Source organism: Macaca mulatta, chromosome 16 (genome assembly GCF_049350105.2).
Source record: "Macaca mulatta isolate MMU2019108-1 chromosome 16, T2T-MMU8v2.0, whole genome shotgun sequence".
In the NCBI taxonomy this organism is placed as follows: domain Eukaryota; kingdom Metazoa; phylum Chordata; class Mammalia; order Primates; family Cercopithecidae; genus Macaca; species Macaca mulatta.
Genome location: NC_133421.1, coordinates 14211775 through 14231142, shown reverse-complemented (window position 1 = coordinate 14231142; position 19368 = coordinate 14211775). Strand labels below are relative to the sequence as shown.

At 42.0% G+C, this 19368-nt stretch overlaps 1 protein-coding gene across 6 annotated transcripts in view; it reads right to left on the bottom strand.

Annotated features, from left to right (window-relative positions):
* MYOCD (myocardin) overlaps window positions 1-19368 on the bottom strand; it is a 218657-nt gene that overhangs the window by 38852 nt on the left and 160437 nt on the right. For 3 of the 6 annotated variants that reach the window (XM_077970382.1, XM_015118612.3, XM_077970383.1), the window contains 4 exons: window positions 16541-16584; window positions 11405-11460; window positions 9263-9338; window positions 5532-5693 (listed from right to left, as the gene is read on the bottom strand). In XM_077970382.1, the coding sequence (XP_077826508.1) occupies window positions 5532-5693; window positions 9263-9278 (178 nt within the window). In that variant the 5' untranslated portion in view covers window positions 9279-9338; window positions 11405-11460; window positions 16541-16584. The remainder of the gene's footprint in view (window positions 1-5531; window positions 5694-9262; window positions 9339-11404; window positions 11461-16540; window positions 16585-19368) is intronic. The other 3 variants (XM_077970384.1, XM_002808117.4, XM_077970385.1) reach the window with 1 other exon arrangement.

Sequence of the window (19368 nt, the reverse complement as noted above, 5' to 3'; positions counted from 1 at the left end):
GCCTGGGCAACAAGAGCGAAACTCTGTCTCGAAAACAACAACAACAACAAAAAAACCTGACTCAGGTGAAGACTGGCCCAGTCCCATGAAAAGGTGAGAACACTTTAGGAGGAGATGGTTGTCTTTTGGAGCTGAAAACCTGGGCCCTTCTACTGTTGGGAAGGCTGGGAAGGTCAGCCTGGGTTCTGTTTTACTCAAGCTAGGAGTCAGACGTCTGGACATTATATGACTTTCGCGGGAGCTAAGGGATATTCACGTTAAGTGAAGAAAATGCTCTAATGACCAGCGAGAGAATTAACAAGCTAGAAGTAAGCCTGTAGGGGTCTCAACACAGAGGGATATTTCAGTAATAATGACCACTCATAAACTGAGCAAGGCCATGCTAAACTCCAGGATATAATATCTATTCTCATGAATCATTGCTTCCATGTAACATAGTGCTTTTTGTATTCAGTGTTCTGGCCTGATCAGCAGCTTTCTACAAGGTAGAAATAGGCCATGAGGTGCACGCTCCAAGATACGGCCCCAAGGAGGACCAAGTCCCCTATTCCCCCACAGAATGTCATTTTAGGGTGATGAGCCTGTTTTTTTCCCTCCACCTGGAAACTGTAAGACTCTATGAATTCAGAAAGTCAGCCTGCAGGCTGGGAGTGGGATCAGAAACTGGTACTCAAGAGGAGAGGGGAACAGACATGGTGCTTTCATCCTGCTGACTGCAAGAGAGATGATGTCTGGGAGTAAGAGGGAAAATCCCAGGGTAGGGACAGTCCTCTGTCAATAATGTCCTTCCCTGTGTTGTTGGGAGAGGTTCTAGATTCTAGAGTTTCTATTGCAGGGTTGGAGACTTGTTGGTCCTTAATGAAGTTTGGAGGGAGGGAGACAATGATGGAATGATCCTCTCAGAGCTTGGCAGAAACTCAGAAACACAGCTGCAGAGAGAGCCGGAAAATGTAAACACATCTGGAAAGGCACGTGGACAGGGGAGGGAAAATACACAGAGGCTGGAAGAATGATACACAGTGCAACCACAACCAAGGGAGAAGATACAATCACAAGACATGACACACAGAAGAGAGAGCTGGGTCACCTTTGCCATTGGAAGGACTATAGCTGTCGCTACAGCTGTCTCTAAGTCCGCTCTCTCTAGCTGTCTCTAAGCAAGTCCCTCTGTCTTTATGATATTCCTGTTCACCTTGCCCATAAAAACTCTTAGGCACATTCAAAGGGTGACTGCTAAAGAGGCTGATGCGTAGATGAGCAACAGGTGTTCAATTGCCCATTACGGCTGTCCACTTTTGGATTTTTCTTGGATTAAGTCACACTGTATCCTCTGCCTCTTTCTCTAGCCATTCCTTCTGTTTATTAGTCACAGATTCCCTGCTTCTATCTTAAATACTACTGCATGGGAGCCTCATTTTAGCCCTCTTCTCTTTTTATACATCCTCATTTCCCGCAATTACCTTCCTCCACTGGGTGCTCATGGTTCTTCAGAGAAACTTAGAACAATTGGGAGCCAATACTGTCTACTTCTTGAGGCCAATAACTTTAAAATTCAGGAGGGGAGTGAGACTTTTTAGTAATAGGTAAGTTGTACAAATTAAGGAGAAAATTTGAGTGCACAAATAATTATGGACAACATTGAAAAAAACTCAAAGAACTACTCTTGAAAAAGCTACTGGTTTCTTAATTTCCTTGGTTTCCTATGATTTTAGTAAGCAGTGTTTTAAAGCAACCACTCATTGTGATCATATTTAAATGCTTCCAGAACATGAAAAAATATGAAAAGGTAATTATAAACTATCTTGTGAAGTATGTGTAGGTTTGAATTTAAATCTGAAAAATATAAAACAACAACATAGACCAGCATCATTTATGAATATTGTGGCAGACAGGATTAGCTACTTATCAAAAGCTAGGATCCCTCTTCCGTAATATAAAGGCACTGCCGGAAATGGCTGTTCAGCCAGAGAATACCTTTCTCAGCCATATGTACTGTTCTCGCAATGGAATGTGAGTGCAGGTGATGTGGTCATTTCCAGGTTGAGATTTTTTTAACAAGTGGATGAACCTTCTCATCTTTTCTTCCCCCTTTCCTGGATACATTCAGAGAATGACAAAGCTCCAGGGCAGAGACTAGCAAACTAAGGCCTGTGTGCCTGCTGCCTGTTTTTGTAAATAAAGTTTTATTGGAACATAGTCATGCCTATTTGTTTACTTACTGCCCATGGCAACCTTCCTGCTACAACATCAGAGTTGAGTAGTGACAGGGACAGTCTCAAGTATTTATTATCTGCCCCCTTGAGAAAAAGTGCCACCCTCACTGTAGGGAATGGTGGCGCAACAAGACTGAAGGAGGCTTTTCATGGAGGAAAAGCCTCTTTGAACTCTTTCCAAGCAAGAAATACATCTTTCTTGTTAAACTGTTGAAGTTTTGTGGTTTGCTCCCCAGCCAGCATTATCCCAACTAATAACGAAATAGACGCAAAATCCCAAATAAGATACTAGCAATTTCTAAAACCAAATTTATGAGAGATTGTTTTCCCCTAGAAATTCAAGGAAGATTAGGAAAGGTAGCAATACTACATTACTTGGTCAAAGAAGAAAAGCCACGTCATCATCTTTTGAAATGCTTTGAAAGCATTTAAAAAAACTCAACATCTGTCTTGCAAACTACTCTTATTGCGACAGGAATAGAGAAATACTTCCTTAGAAAATCTATCCTATACCAAAGGTTACATCATATACAGATGTGAGTGACTAGAAAAATCCACATTTAAGAGAGAAACAAAACAAAAATGTATGTAATCATCAATATAACACATTATAACATAATATAAAACATAAGGCAGCACTAATATAATATAATAAATATAATATAATATTACTTTTGAGACACTGGCAAGGTACCAATAATAATAGTATTCTGCTATGTAATATATAATTTAACAATAACTATTAAATTATATATTACCACATTATTGATTGTATAATATAAACATGTGCTTTATGTAATTCATACATATAGTTTTATATATAAGATAAACATCTATATGATATAGATATTTTATATAAGATACATATTATTTGGTTTGTATAATATAGTATATTATACTTTATAATATATAATTTGTATAAAATGTATATAATGTATAAATAATATATTCATAAATAAAATACATAAACATTATATGTAATTTATTTCATTAATGTACTACATAGACTTTTAGAAACTATATTAATTCTATAATATGCTAATCATGTTGTTGTGAAAAAGCACCAGCCAGTGTACCAAGGCAGAAAATAAAAATGAAGTAGAAAACAAATTTCCATTCCCTTAGACCTGGACAACTTAAGATAAACTGAGAAACTATTGGAACTATTAAGATCTTTGACACTGCCCAGTTATAAAATAAATGTGTGAAATTAATAGGTTTCCCATATATGAGCAATAATCAACATGACTTTACTTAAAAACAACAAACTTTGCAAAGGGAAATAAAAAAAGACATGAATAAGTGGAGATAGATACTGTGGAAGAATTTATAAAATTATGTATTTTAAACATATGAATTCACTATAAACTAACACATAAATTCAGTGCAATCCTAAACAAAATTACAATAGAATTGAAGATGACACAAAAAATTGATTCTAATTTTCACTTAAAATATACTTGCAAGAGTAGCCATGAAACATTAGAAAAATCAGACAATTGTAAAGAAACTTGTGAAGACAGATATTAACACAAAATGTAAAACAGATCACAAAATTGTGATAAACAAAAAAAATTAGACCTCTCTCGTAAACCAACTACTTAAATAATTTCAGACACACTAAGGATTTAAATGTAAAAATAAAAGTATATAGATATTACAAGGCAATCTAAGTGCATAAACTCTATATTTTTGACTTAGGAAATACTTTCAATAAACACGAATTCAGAAAATATAATGAAAAAGATGAGGGGATTTGACTATACATTAATTAGGAACTGCTATAGGTAAAATTAACTATATTAAAAAAATCAAAAGTGAAGGACAAACTGGTAAAAGGATGCGAAATACCTGTGACAGATGGAGGATTAGCATTTTTTTCCCTATATAAATAGCATACACAAAGCAGTAAAGCGAGAACATGCTCAGCACGGAAGAAGATAAAAAGCCAAGTATTGCCAATGATACATAATCACAAGGAAAAATATAATCTACTAGAAACCTAAGAATGTAAATTAAAAGGAAACCTTTTGCCTATCGTGTAAAAATAAGTCACAAATGTACGTGCACCCAACAAAAGAAAAATAAATAAATACATGTACAAGCACAGAGCAGAATGCTTTAAGAAACAATAAGAGATGCCCGATGGAGATTTTTACCTGCCCGATGAGCTTATCAGAGTAAAGATGGTGGCAGTGCACTCCTGAATACTCAAGGCCAAGTCCAAAGGCCCCAGATATTTAGTGGGGAGGGAGAGAGTAGAGGAGAGAGAAAATCACAGTGGGATATGTAAGTGGGTACTGACAGACGAGTACATTGCCTCTCCTGGAGTTAATATTTTCATATTTACCAGTTCCAAAGGCAAAATTCATGTGGCCTCTGAATCGCTGGGTGAGAGCAAGATTTTAGAATGTGAATAAACTGGACGACAAGTTTTATAATAAACTTAGTTTTGGATAAAATGCGCTTATACATACTTTTTGACAATGTGTCAAAACATTTAAATGTACTCTGCTTATTAACATCTACCAATAGTTTTCAGAGCGGATTGCGGGCATAGCTGGAGAAAGTTAAGTGTGTCTGTAGGAGAATTAAGCTCCCTTTCTCCCTGTTACCATAGTTTTCCTGGTTTCCAGCCCAAAGCCTCTATGAGTGAATTCAGTACTGGCAGGATGTTTGGGTTCACCTAGTATCAGTTGTTCAAAAAGTCTACAAAATGATTTTATACAGTTTATAACAGAATCAATATTTGTGTCTCCTTTTTGAGTATTTGTCCTTTGACTTCGTGGAGCAAGTGAGAGCTGTCAGAGTTTTTACATGCATTGTTTACCATGAACTTCAGTCCCAGGAGCCTGTGAGCTGGGTAGGGTGGGTACTGTCACCTCCATCTCGAGGTGAAGTGACTGGGGCAACTGGGCCTGAGGTCTGGGTTTTCTAGTCTGAGGCCAGTGCTCTTTCTGCTGATATAGTCTACCTCTCTTTAAACAAGGAAGGCTAAAGAGGACCGTGATTGTGACTCCTAAGTAAAGGACGTCTTATAGGGGAGATGTATTGAGGATTATACCTGGTCAGGTTCTCAACTTGCCTGACTAGAGCAAAATTATCCTGTGTTGACTTGGCCTTGGGGAGTACAAGAATGGGAGTTGCAACCAATGCCCAGGATCCCTGGTTATGGAGAATTAACTGGACTAACAACCCATGGTATGGCTCTTGTCAGGTGAGAGGCCCTCATCCCCAAAGGTCCTAGTATGTCAGAGCTCCAGGCTGCCCTCAGATCTCAAGAGCACCAAGAAGAGACATGCCATGTGTTCTAACTACCTTTTATGGCCTCTTTCACAGCAGAATCCACAGGAAGAATGTTTTTTTCCACCAGCTCCAGTGGCCCTGGTCGTAGAGCAATTTTTTCATTGAGATCATCGGCGAGTCGGGCTCTTTTCAGCTTCATCTGAGCAGTTGGAATGGACCTCTCTGCAGTGGAAGCTAAAGGGTTGAAATGAAAAGGATCAGTTCTAGAATTTGATGTCTCTCTCTCTCTCTCTCTCCGTCTCTTTTGTTTCTTGGCTTGTGGTCACAAAAGATTGTGTCACATTGTGCTCTACCATCCTAATAATTTTTTGATGCAATCATCATCACTTTACAGGGATTATCACCAAAGCCTAGACACTTCCAAATAAAGGCAAATCGAGAGGCACATGGAAAAGTTAGAGACGCTTGCTTTGCGAGGATTTGTGAAAAAAATGTGCAATTAGGAGATTTTTGTAAGCGAGCAGTCTGCAGGCTCTGTATTGCTTGCCTGACCCTAAGCTATGGCACTTGGATACACATTTCGTCTGCATAGTGACCGGCATAGGCTAGGCCTGCAGTAAATGTTATCTGTTGTTATTATTAGTAGTACTAGTATGACTTTTAAAGGATTTTGGACTAGTCAAGGCTGTGACCGACTGAGTCAAATGTCCAGGTCAGTTGCGAAAGAAAAAAAATTCCATTGAAACAGTTATCTAATTAAACAGAGGGATTTTTAAAAGTTGAATTCATCCACAGGCAGTTTCTCATCATTTGGAGGGTGTGAAAGGTCACGTCCAGAGCCTTAAATCCACTTCGATACAGCTGACACCAAACTTCCTTTTTAGGTTGGGCCCTGACTTATTTCTGTGGAAGAACTCAGAGGAGAATCCAGCTTTGTTCTCATGGAGAACTGTAAGTTAAGATTCTATAAGAGTTTGCAACTTCACTCTCAACTTCGTGAATCTAGAAAGTGAGATATTTACAGACAAGTCCCTTAGCCTCATTATTTTATTAGTAACCACCTGCTAACCCCAGACCCTGTGTCTGGCACTGATCTAGAACTCTCCATACAGAAGAGGTCTAGGGATGTCTCATCGGTTGCCACAGGCTTGGCTGTGGAAGCTGCCCCTTCAAAGCATTTCACATTCAATGGAGGGAATGTGGATACTCTAAACCAAAGAATGGTTGTACCAAAGCCCATGTCCTCTCCAAAGGACCCCTTACAGTTCCTTGCAAGGGCAGCTTGCTGGCTCTCTGTCTCAGCCATCTTTCTGACTCATCCTGTGTACCAACTCAGGACTGATGTTCAGAAAGCCCTCCGTTCTTCTGGTGCCTCCGTACAAGATGCTTCCTACCATCCACGTCTCTCAATCCAGTTTTTCAAGACTGCTACAAATTTAATCTACCTCCTGTCATGACCTGTGGCTCTCCAGCCCAAATCCTACCATTCCAGAGGGCCTGGTCCTTCTCCTTCTGTCTTCTATGTCTTGAATTCACCTTTGCACCCTGGCTTATTTCCTTTCCCCACCTTTAACTTCTTCCCCACTCCCCACTACCAACATCGTACTTTTGGGTCCCAGCATAAGGCTTTCCTAACTCTTCCTGTTCTTACAGATCCCTTTCGCTTTGACTGCCTCTAGCAGTTACAAGCACAAACCCTTCACCTTGTTGCTTCTGAAATTGGACAACAAACTCCTGGGCAGCAGGAGTCATTCTGTATCTAGCAGATCTTTTATGTTCCAAGAAGCTAATTCCCAATTTCTGTTGACAAAAGAGGACCCCATGGGAGGCACCAGAGACGTGCAATTGAACTGGGGGTTGGTGCAGTTCACACCCTGATATTTTAATTCAAGACCGTATTGATGGAAGAAATAACATTTCGTATGTTTTTTGATTATAACATTACTGTGTACTCATTGTCATAAATGTGAAAAATGCTAAAAAAGTGTGCAAAAAAATGAAGATTTCAGGAAAATCCCCACTTAGTGTCACCTACTTTTTTTTTTTTTTTTTTTTTTTGAGACAGAGTCTTGCTCTGTTGCCCTCTGCAGTGCAGTGGCGCCATCTCGGCTCACTGCCAGCTTCGCCTCCTGGGTTCACGCCATTCTCCTGCCTCAGCCTCCTGAGTAACCGGGACTACAGGGGCCTGCCACCGCGCCCAGCTAATTGTTTGTATTTTTAGTAGAGACGGGGTTTCACCGTGTTAGCCAGGATGGTCTTGATCTCCTGACCTCACGATCCACCCGCCCTGGCCTCCCAAGGTGCTGGGATTACAGGCGTGAGCCACCGCACCCGGCCTGAAAAGTCTATATGTCATTTAAAATGACATCGCTTGGATTTTTGTGCAGCTGTGATTTTTGTGCTGACACAGCCGCTGCCTCTAAGCTTGTAGACACCACTGCAAAGGAGGTAAGAATTCTGTCACCTCCCTTTGAGGGCCTTTTTCCCCTGTTTTCCAGACACCTGGCATCCTTTGGCTGCCTCGTGCAGATCAAAGCCTTCCATCCCACACAGCCTTCCCTTCAGCTTTGGCCTCTTTCTCTTCCCTACCCTGAAAACAGTTCTCCGTCTTAAAATATCCCACCTACTTTAAGGTTGAAAAAGGGTTAGTCTTGGAAAGCCAGAAAAAAATAACTAATGATGCCAATCAAAGAACCAAGGTTCACAATTTCCAGGATATTTCAGAGCCTTTTGTGTGCTTTAAAGCTAGTGTTCAGTCTTGGAAGGAAATCCACGTTCTAGAGAAATAGCATTCAGGCTTTGTGCAGGCTGTTCCCTCAGACTGCGACACCCTTCCATCTTTTTCTACCTGGCTCAGTCCTCACATTCCAGCCCATTTCCTCACTCCTCCCCTGTCCATTCTGATCCCGATGGCTCTTTTCTCTGATCCTCTTCCATACACCCACCACACCAGGCATTTCCTTTCTTTCCGTGCTGGATTGTAAATGTGATTCTCATGTCCTCTGTTATACTATGAGACCATCTGAGGGCACAAACCTGTGGCTTATTCATCATTGAACCCACTGGCCTGGCAGAACAGCTAACTCCTAGCAGACACCCAATACAGTGTGTGTTCAAGGAACAAATATCTCATAGGTAACCGTCAAATTAGGGGTTGGACCTCTTTTAGGGTGGGTACCAATGGTCTCGGGGATTGTGTCTCAGTTAAGGCAACTTACCAGGCAGGAGTAGAAGCCTCTCCTCCTGCATCCGGATGTCAGAATATGGGGACCAATTAGTTGTTTGTTTGCCTTGTCTCACACGCCCCAGCACAGAGGCGGCACCCTAAAGCAGCACTAGGCCTGCTTTGATCAGTACTAATTTCCTCAGATTGTATTCCCTGCACACCAGAAGGTAAGGGCGTCAGCAAAGTGCAATCAATTACCTGGAGGATACAAAGGCAGTGAGGGGACCGTGATCCCCTGCCAAAGCGAGTGATGATCCAGATTAGTAATAATTGTCAGCACATGCTGGACATGTTCCTTGCACTCCTAGAAGTTATATGATTTGCCGAGGCCTTAGAGTTAGGAGATGGGACAGCTGAGATCAGAGCCGGAGTCTTTAACCCGCTTAACCATTTTATGGCTTCCCAACTTGGTTATCTACGTGGCCTCGAAGGCTTAGATGATTGCTTGAAACTATCACTTTGTAATGACAATGGAGATTTTTAAGAGGGCTCAGCAACTGTACAGACACAAGTAACTCTGGGAAAATGGCCCACCATTCTATAGCATCTCTTGGTGTCTGATTTCTTGCAGGCTTACCTTGGAGTATGTGCATATTAACCAAGTTGGCACTGTTACACCTGTTTCTGGCTTTGCGCTTCAGGGAATTTTTAGCCTGTAGAACCCAAACAAAGAGAATCACCTAGTTTTACCTTTTAAAAAACTCAATTTATCTCACAGGAGAAAATAACCTTTTAAAATAATAAATGAAACATGAAATATTCTTGGTGTCTCACATTTTGATGAAGGAACATTTACAAAGACCTCTCCCATAATTTTTAGATGGGAAAATAAGAAGGTGAAGAGCTTGGGTCCACGTCAGGGCTACAAACCTAAAGCTCTTTCAGGGGCAGGCAGGTTGGTACATGTTAATGAAATGTTACTATAACAGGATACTAGGCTGCTTGTATTATAACCAATCTTATTCCATTGCCTTTTTTTTTTTTTTTTTTTCCTTTGAGACAGGGTCTCTGTCATCCAGGCTGGAACGATCATAGCTCACTGCAGCCTCGACCTCCTGGGCACAAGTGATCCTCCTGCCTTAGTCCCATGAGTAGCTGGGACTACAGGCATGCATCACCAAGCCCAGCTAATTTATTTTTTAATTTTTAATTTTTGGTAGAGACAGGATTTCACCATGTTTCCTAGGCTGGTCTTGAACTCCTGGACTCAAGCAATCTGCCCGCCTCAGCCTCCCAAAGTGCTGGGACAGCCGTGAGCCATAGCACCCAGCCTCCATTTCCTCTGAAAACAGTCACAAAATTAACCAAGATCAGAGCTAAAACATTGCCTAAATCTAAAATAACAGGACAAGCTATGCCTCTTTCCCATTATTCGCCTGACTTCTCTTTTAGGACATGTGAACATGTAAAGCCTACAGATTCAGGCCCACCAGGAGATGGATGGGCATGAAGAGAGAGTTTATTTACCCAGTCTCGTGATCTTCTTGATGGGACTGTCGGTAGGGCTGTTGCAGGCTGTGGGAGGGCCAACACTGGACCCCAGGTTTCTGATGTCTAGTTCTGGATTTTTAATCTCACTGTAGTGGATCTCCCAGTGGCCCCCTGAGAGGGGTCTGGGAATCACTCCCGTTCTGATAAGAGTCGGCTGTTCTTTGTTATTCTCCAGGTAATAGGAATCACAGCCACCTGTGAGCTACTTTGAAGAGTAGCAGATCCCTCCTCTTCCTCTCTACCCACAGACAAGTTGCAAAGCTAGCGCTCTCAGGCAAGGAAACATCGGCAGGCAGATACTCTCTTTGCCTTTCCTTCTCACTCAAAGTGTTGATACTTGCTAAATAGTATTCATTAACATGTTATTGACAAATTCAGGTTGCAGAGATTTGTTATGAAGGTACAGAATATATGCCGAATCTCACCCTCGAATGCTACAAAAAAAGAAGGGAAAAAAAGCAAATAACCTTTTGCCTTTCAGTAGCCACAGATAAGTTCTGTATGCATAAACCATGCCTTAGCATTGAATTGGATTTTTAAAAATCTAGTTGTTAAAAAATGACAGGAATAAAAGGTGAGGCTGCTTGAAAGCCGACTCCACTTCCCTCTCTAAAGTGTTTTTTTTTTTTTTTTTTTTTTTTTTTTTTTTTTTTGAGACGGAGTCTCGCTCTGTCGCCCAGGCTGGAGTGCAGTGGCCGGATCTCAGCTCACTGCAAGCTCCGCCTCCCGGGTTTATGCCGTTCTCCTGCCTCAGCCTCCCGAGTAGCTGGGACTACAAGCGCCCGCCACCTCTCCCGGCTAGTTTTTTGTATTTTTTTTAGTAGAGACGGGGTTTCACCGTGTTAGCCAGGATGGTCTCGATCTCCTGACCTCGTGATCCGCCCGTCTCGGCCTCCCAAAGTGCTGGGATTACAGGCTTGAGCCACCACTCCCGGCCTCTAAAGTGTTTTTGACTCTAGTGCATCCTTACTGTAATTTCTTCCAACATTAGAAAAATGGGAGACTTTTTAAAAAAAAGCTAAAAAATAGGAGTTTCAAAGCTAACATAGTTGATCCCATTTTTATAGTTACTGGTTAATAGGAATCAGATTCCATATGATATGAGGGCAGGGGACTGGCAAATTGACTGAGTTTGTTGTAGGAATTCTACACGCATCCGCCAAGGGTTAGCATTCAGAGATTCATAACCTGTAGCCTAAGCTTGGGTAAAGACATGTGCAAAAATTACCTTGTCGCTCTCCAAATGTTTTCTTTGCTCATGGAATTCAGCTGGACGTTTCAGTGCTGAAACAGACACACAAAACCATGAGTGGAGACTGGGTTATGGGCATCGGTCAGTATCGCAGAATTTGCCGGTGTGCTTGCTGAGTTATGCACAGTAGGGAGGTGATTGCCTTTATTAGGCCACAAGCAATGAGAGAGGACAGGCCTGGAGGACACCAGCGGCCCTGAAGCCATAGGAGACAGAGGAAGTGGAATCGAAGCCTCAAACAGGGGGAGTAGCAGAGGCAGGATGTGCAACAAGAAGAGAAGTGATGGAGGCAGGGCATTCCAAATTCTGGAGGAAACAGAAGGGGTGGTGGATAGCTGAAAACAGAAAGAATGCTCTGGTTTGAGGGAGAGGTGTAGACTTGGGTAACTAACACCCTCTTTGACTTTGCTCTGTCCTAGAGTGCAAAAGGCTTAGGGGATGACTGTGGTCTGTGTCTGTGGGGTGGGGTGGTGCTTTGGAGGAAGGGACTGTACTCTGGATAAAGTGTGTGGCTGGTAGGTCAGGAACATGCAACTGAGGGTGTTGAGTGAGAAGCAGAGAATCAAACTTTGAGGGCTGGAAGGAACCTTGGAGACAGGGAAGTTAACTCCAACAGTGAACAGAATGGGGAAACTGAGGTCCACAGAAATTGATTGACTAGCTCAGGATCAATTAGGGCTGGGAACATAGGTCCTGTGACAACTCTAACCTCTTTCAAGGTGTGGTATGTAAAATATTAACAACCAGTAGACACAGGCACTGGTCAGTCATACAGAACACACGGCAGCTGTGAACAACCTGGACAGAATGCCAGCCTTCACTCTCTTCCCATGACCTCCTCCTCATCACAACTTCATAGCACCTCTTATGGGGGTTTAATAAACTCCTTTGAGCAAAGAAGTAGAACATCATTTTGCAAAACTCTACATTTTGCCTTGATTTTCCTAATCTAGAACAATCTCAATCAGGAGCCACAAATAATCACTTTTCATGATAAGTGATAAGGTGGATTAGCAGTTACAGACTTGCATTGATTTTTCTCCCCCTGAATTGTATGTCTGGACAACTTGAGGAATCACTCGATCCAGAGTTCCAATATGACTTGAACAGTGGTTTACCATAAGCTGCAGGCAATGCAATATTCTTCCAAATCTTGGCCAGCACAAAAATTAGGTTTCTGACCAGATCAGGGTGTGTGTGTGTGTGAGTGTGTGTATGTGCGTGTGCGTGTGCGTGTGTGTGCACACATGCCTCATTCAACCCTTAAGACCATGCTGAATCTGGACATAGTTCTCAGCAGGGTTTGCTGGAGATCAAGCAGACATAGTTGTAGTCACGGTGGCTACCATAATGGTAGTTGGCCCTAGTATCCTCTTTAAGGATGCTGCTTGGGGAGTTAATAAGTCACACTCTCTATAAAGCTCCCTGTTCACCCCCAACATTAACAATGTTGCAGAACTACCCCATCTGGCTTCCTTGTGCCAAAAATAGTTGACAGGCATCCTTCTCACTTTGACCAAAGATTAAGAGACTTCCCTTCTTATAGAAAAAAAAAAATGAACACGCTTCTTGAATACCATTGATCTGGAAACTGTTTTACAGTTGTCTCTGCTTTCTGCTTTGTACTCTTAAAATGAGCTTCTCTGCAAAACCTCCCTTTTTAGATGACCCTTTTCTCCCATTTCTCCCAACTCAGTGATTCTGAGAAATTTATATGCAGTTGTCCTGTGTTGCTCATGCATTTTCTTTGAGTTGGGTCTGGTCATTATCCTTAACAAGGCTTGCCTTTGCCTGCGTTTGATCGCAGGTGGAATTTATGTCGAGGGAGTTCTGCAAAGCAACTCCCTTTCCCCTTAAGCAACCAGATTATGATACAAAGTCTGCTTGAAGTCCAGTGGGCCATTGCGGATCTATACAATCTCTATCAATAGCTCCTTCCTCTGTCCTGTCTCCTGGTAATCATTTAGTTAGGTATTGCATATTGGTGTAGTTTAATTACTTACATAACCCCGAAAAGGAATCGATCTTCGTGTAGTCTTATTAAGTGGTTAAAAAGAATAGCATACCCTTTTCATCTAGAAACTCCCCGAAGGGAATAGCATGAATAGATCTTGGGATATCTCTGACATTCCAAACACAATTGGTTTTAATTGGGCTTGGGGTTTAGGAGGAATTTAACGGGTTCTCATGTCTCTGAGGCTGTTCAATGCTTATTAGCAAAGCGTATTAATTGTTCTAAGAAACACTGTATTTCCTGTATCTCAGCTTCATAGAGCTACAATTCATCACTTCTTGGTGTTAATAACTCCCCTGGGAGATGATTCACACGGTCCAGTTCCCTGATGCCAGGAGCACAAAGGTCTTCTGGGATCTTCTACCACAGGGTGGAAGAAACTATCTCCATTTAGCAAGGACTTGGGAGGAAAGCCAGAGAGGTCCACATGCTGTATTTTACCACATGCTCTTCTCCTCAGAGGTTAAGGGGTGTTCTATGGGGCACTGGCTTGAGGTCACACCATGGAAAACTATCCTGCCATGGACCTGGGCTTGAGGTTTGCCTTCTCAGTGACCGCAGAGACTGTGGGTTTTAGCCACCTCCCATGAAGGCCAACAAAAGCAATGGAGCTCCCCACCTCTCAGTTGGCTTTTTGGAAAATACATAAAAAACCACTTCTGCTGCCAGCCTGGGGAGTATCAAATGGCAACATTCTGTATTTAAAGAACTTTGACATTTAAGATTGAAAAGGAATTTGGATTCTACATTTTTAAAAAACTCCATGTGATTTTGAGTTAAAATACTGTTGTAAATTCAATCAGCCACACATCTAACTCATTCCCCCTGGAGGAAGATTAATGGCTCCTCACGAGGGAATTTGTGTTCTTGCCTCAGAGTTTTGTTGCAGGCTATTCCTATTTCTGTCCCCAAAGCTCTCGCTAATTTGGGTCAGCCGAGCATATAAACATTTGCTTACTTAGAACTTAGAAAAAAGATTCCGAGATAAGAACAGTCTTCCTGCGGTCCTCTGCTCTCCGCCGTAACCTCATGCCTCCAGCAGGATCCCAGTAAAAGGAGAAAACAGGCCGTGGAGCCACAGAGAACTCAGTGAAGGCAGGGGCCTCACTCCTCAGCACAGGGTAGGGTCCCTGGAGTTGGGCAACTCTGGCAGCAGAAGCAGGGCGGTACCTGGTGTTGGGCTGTGCCTGGTGCAGGCCCTGACTTCTCTTAATGGGACCATTCAGCAGCAGGCTTGGAGCAATCCCAGATCCATTGCTACTAACAGGACCAAGAGGCAGAATTAAAGAGCCAGAGACTTCAGGGCATCAATGAGTGCAGCGTTCTCAAAGTGCAGCCTCCGGACCAGCATCTTCAGCAACTGGGAACGTGTTAGAAATCCCAATTCTTGGCTGGGTGTGGTGACTCACCCCTGTAATCCCAGCACTTTGGGAGGCCGAAGCAGGTGGATCACGAGGTCAGGAGTCCAAGACCAGCCTGGCCAAGATGGTGAAACCTTGTCTCTACTAAAAATACAAAAATCAGGTGGGCACGGTGGCAGGAGCCTGTAATTCCAGCTATTCGGGAGGGTGAGGCAGGAGAATCGCTTGAACCCAGGAGGCAGAGGTTGCAGGGAGCCAAGATCGCACCACTGCACTTCAACCTGGGTGACAGAGTGAGACTCTGTCTCAAAAAAAAAAAAAAAAAAAAGAAAAGAAAAAGAGAAATCCCAATTCTTGGGCCCCAACCCAGCCCCACAGAATCAGAAACTCTGCCAGTAGGACCCAGGAATCTGTGTTTTAACAAGCCTTCTGGGTGATTCTGATGCAAAAGCTTCAGAACCGCTGTGATGGGATTTATAAGTCCAGTGGATCTAGATCTAGGGGTGTTGGGAACCTAGGACTTCCAAACGGGAGCAATGAATGACCAGGACTGATTTTCAGCATTTCAAAAAGCTGAAGAGAAAGAGTATGTCTGCCCGGAGAAAGGCTGCTTAGACTCACAAAGCTGTCACTTTTCATTGCTCCTGCCCGGAATCATAGAGACTTGGTTTAGTTACGGTAGTTCTCATCAACAAGCACTAGCTGGTAAATTTATATACCATGAATTAGAAAATTAACTTAAAAACATAACATTAACTATTTAAAAATGCGTGGATTAATAATTAATGTATGTAGGATTCTTTAGGGGGACAGGGAAGACAACGCTATTTTAAACGTAAAACCTATGGCGGTGTTGGGTAGAATTGAAGAAGTCCCGGGTGGCTAAAATTTTGGGAACCATCCATTTGAGCTCTGCTCTTGCTCTACCATCTACTTTTGGTATAACTTGGAGTAGGCCTGAGAGTTTTCCTGTGCTCTCTCTTTCCCACTTATAAAAATGGGCTTATTCATGCTTGTCTTCTCTCCATCTTGCTTTTAAAGACAAATCGGGTCATAAGAACTTTTTTTTTTTCCAAACAGGATACATACTATGCATAATGATAATGCTTTGGAGATTATATTTTCTTTTACGCTTGGAAAAAAATTGCTAGTTCAGTACTCCAATGATAGTCTTAAGGATCTGTTACCCCAATGATAGTCTTAACGGTCTGAAAACAGTGCATTTCCTAGTGTAGCTTTGTAATGTTCAAGACCTGGCTAGCGCACTTGGAGAATTTGATGCAACATCTGTGAACGCTTTGGAATTTCTCAGAAGGAGGGTACAAGGACGAATTCAAAGTGTGCCTGTAATGACTGGTTTTCTAGTTTCTAAGGAACAGGGAAATGGGAAAATTGAAGGAGAGATGGGGGGAAAAGAAGGAAGGTAAGATTTTTGACCCAAATGGGATTGACATGAAAATCCAGGGCACCTTTCTCTATCTCTGAATTTGAGATGTTAGAAAGAAGGGAAGAGGCAGACAGATTCATTCCCTTGCGCCGTGTACTGCTCAAACAGCCGACAGTGTGTGGTAGGGTGTAGGGAAAAGCCAAGTCAAATGAATGCACTGAGAAAAGGAAGAGAGACTTTGTCCGGTCAACTTCTCAAAACTATCGTGAAGCTGCATGTGATAGGGGTGCGGGAATTGCCCCGGTCATTCTTCTTGCTATTCAGAAGTACCACAAAATTCAGGGATTTACCAAGGTTTTGCAGTAAGTATGTGGCTGCTGTAGCTTGGATTAGTCTGCAAAAAAAATAAAGGCAGCACCATTCATAGACAGCTCATTGTATCTTTAAATTCATTTACATTGATCAGATCATGGAACTAGGCTGCCCAGACATTTCATTCTGGCCAGCAGCGGCTTTCTCTGAGACTCTGTGGACACGTAGCAGCCTCTGTGGGCCCCGTGTCCTCTCAAATCCACTTTAGCTCCCTAATCTCATCTTCTGTATTCCAGGAGAATAAATTAAACCTTCTTACATCTCTCCCCTGGGTGAAACACCATAGATTCACTTTAGTAGCAGAGGGAGAGGGAGACGGAGAGGGAGAGGAAAAAGTGATTTTTCTTTCAATCTTCCTGGCTACCCATTCTTCTGTAGTGGTGCAAAGTTGTCCAAAATTATTCAATGAGATGATTAAATGGGGGTGGTTTGGGACCCCTCCTAGACTGGAAGCACTTTGAAACAGAAGTTGAGTCCGACTTCTCTGTGTGTGTTCCCCAGAGCCTTTCTCATAGCAAAGGATTAATAAATATTTATTGAAATGCTCTATGACCAGTTTATTGAGTCTGATTTACATGGCTGGTCATCTTTCCACATCAAGTCTTCTGAAGTGGTTGGAATAAAATGGTGTTATTTAAAATTTTACCCAGGAGAGTGATACCCAGGGAGAAGAGTTGCAGGAGAGAAAATCTGCATAAGAAATAATGAACAGGCCCAACAGATCTAGGGAAGGAGGTGGCCTCTGTCCTAATGCCACAAGAATGTAGAGAACCCTGATGTCCTCTTGCAACCTTGAGCCCAAAAGGGAGGGATAGTGAAACCATTTCCTATGAATCCTGGTTGATGATGGCGAAGTAGGCAATTTGAAATCTCCATATTGAGATTTAGAGGTGAGATTTTGGAGAGAAATCTAAACAATAAGTCCTGTAAGTAATATTTCTAAGTTAACTTTGAGAGGACATTTCATTAAGGTTTCATGCCGATTTTGAAAATGTGAATTTCACAACTGCCATTGTAAATGCACCTGGACTGAGAACCCTTTACCTGCTATTTAAAATTGTTCTGGTGATTCTGTCCTGGCCTCAGAACCCTGCCCGTCATGATTAAAAATCAAGAGATGGTGCCTTTAAATTCATTCAAAGCACATAAAGAGGGAAATTAGCCTAAACTCATAATGCCCACACATAAGAATAAAGCGAATGTTTAAGAGAAGTGATTCACGAGGATTATAAAAAAGAATTTGTTGCTGGTTGCTAACGACTGTTTATTACTCTGCAGCAAGCTCCAAACCTGCAGGATGCATGCCCAGGAAAAGGGAAGGAAGAAAATTTCAATCCATTTGGATTAGTTTCACTAGAATTACACATGATTCACCTCATTAGAGTCAATGGGGGAGGAGCCTCATAATTTAATTATCAATTTGGAATGCCATTGAAGAGAGACCTGCCATACAGGTAAGTCAGTGAAATCTTTCATTCGATGCTCATCACGGCGAAGCATAGATTATGATATAGAACTTGAAGCCATTGCATTTAAATCATCGGTTTATCTTTGGCATTTTCACATGATACACTTTTTAAATTTTCCAAGTTCTAACTGAATTTTTTGGCCGTAAAATGCCTTATGATAGCAATATAAGTAAGTGTTTTTAAAGGCCAAGCGATTCATTTTGAACGTTTGAGAAAAGGAGCCTAGGCAGGGATCAGGAGACACAGGTTCTGGTCTCAGCTCCTCCCCAATAGGAGGGAGTTGCATGTTATCCAGTGGATAAGCCCTGAAGATTTAACCTAATGTAAAACTCACAACTAATTCTCGGCAGGTGCTTCTGTTGATGAGTTAAAAATAGTAAGTCTGGCCAGGTGCGGTGGCTCACGCCTGTAATCCCAGCACTTTGGGAGGCCGAGGCGGGTGGATCACGAGGTCAGGAGATCGAGACCATCCTGGCTAACACGGTGAAACCCATCTCTACTAAAAATACAAAAAATTAGCCAGGCGTGGTGGCAGGCGCCTGTAGTCCCAGCTACTCGGGAGGCTGAGGCAGGAGAATGGTGTGAACCCAGGAGGCGGAGGTTGCAGTGAGTTGAAATCACGCTATTGTACTCCAGCCTGGGCGACAGAGCAAGACTCTGTCCCCCCAAAAAAAAAAAAAAAATAGTATTGCTATTTTATAAGGACAATTAACAGTTCACTTAGCCATCAGCTTTGAGTTTTGACAATTTACGACACGTTTAAAAAGATTGCAACTATTTCAAATTTTATGAATAAAGTGAGAGATTTTATGAATAATTTTATCTGGCATGGGTTTACATTCTCAAAAATGAAACTGTAGAAAATGAGACCACATGAGATCTAGGCTTTGGGACATTGGAAAAATCTCTTAGGCCTCTTCAACCTCAGTTTCATGAACAAGAAAGACAAACAGGGATTGGGATGAGTCAGGGGTTTTCAAACTCTATTCTGAGGAGAACCAGCACTACAGAGAGAATTCTCAGGGGGCTTCTGGAAGGAATGAGGAGGGGCCTAGTAAATGGGGCAGACACCCTTGACACTGCCTCAGCCAGTGCATATATATATGTATATATGTACACACACACACACACATATATATAGTGCATACGATTTAACAATTAAAAAATTAGAAAATCACAGAATTAGGTAGGCTTTAAGGAATATTAACTTTTTTTCTTTCCTCCTTTCCTTTCTCCTTTTCTTTCACTTTCTGTTTCAAAAAATGTAAATAGTAGAATGAAAAAATAAAGTCTTCTTGTGTAAGGTAATGAGTTGCACACTGGATTATGGTTTTGTT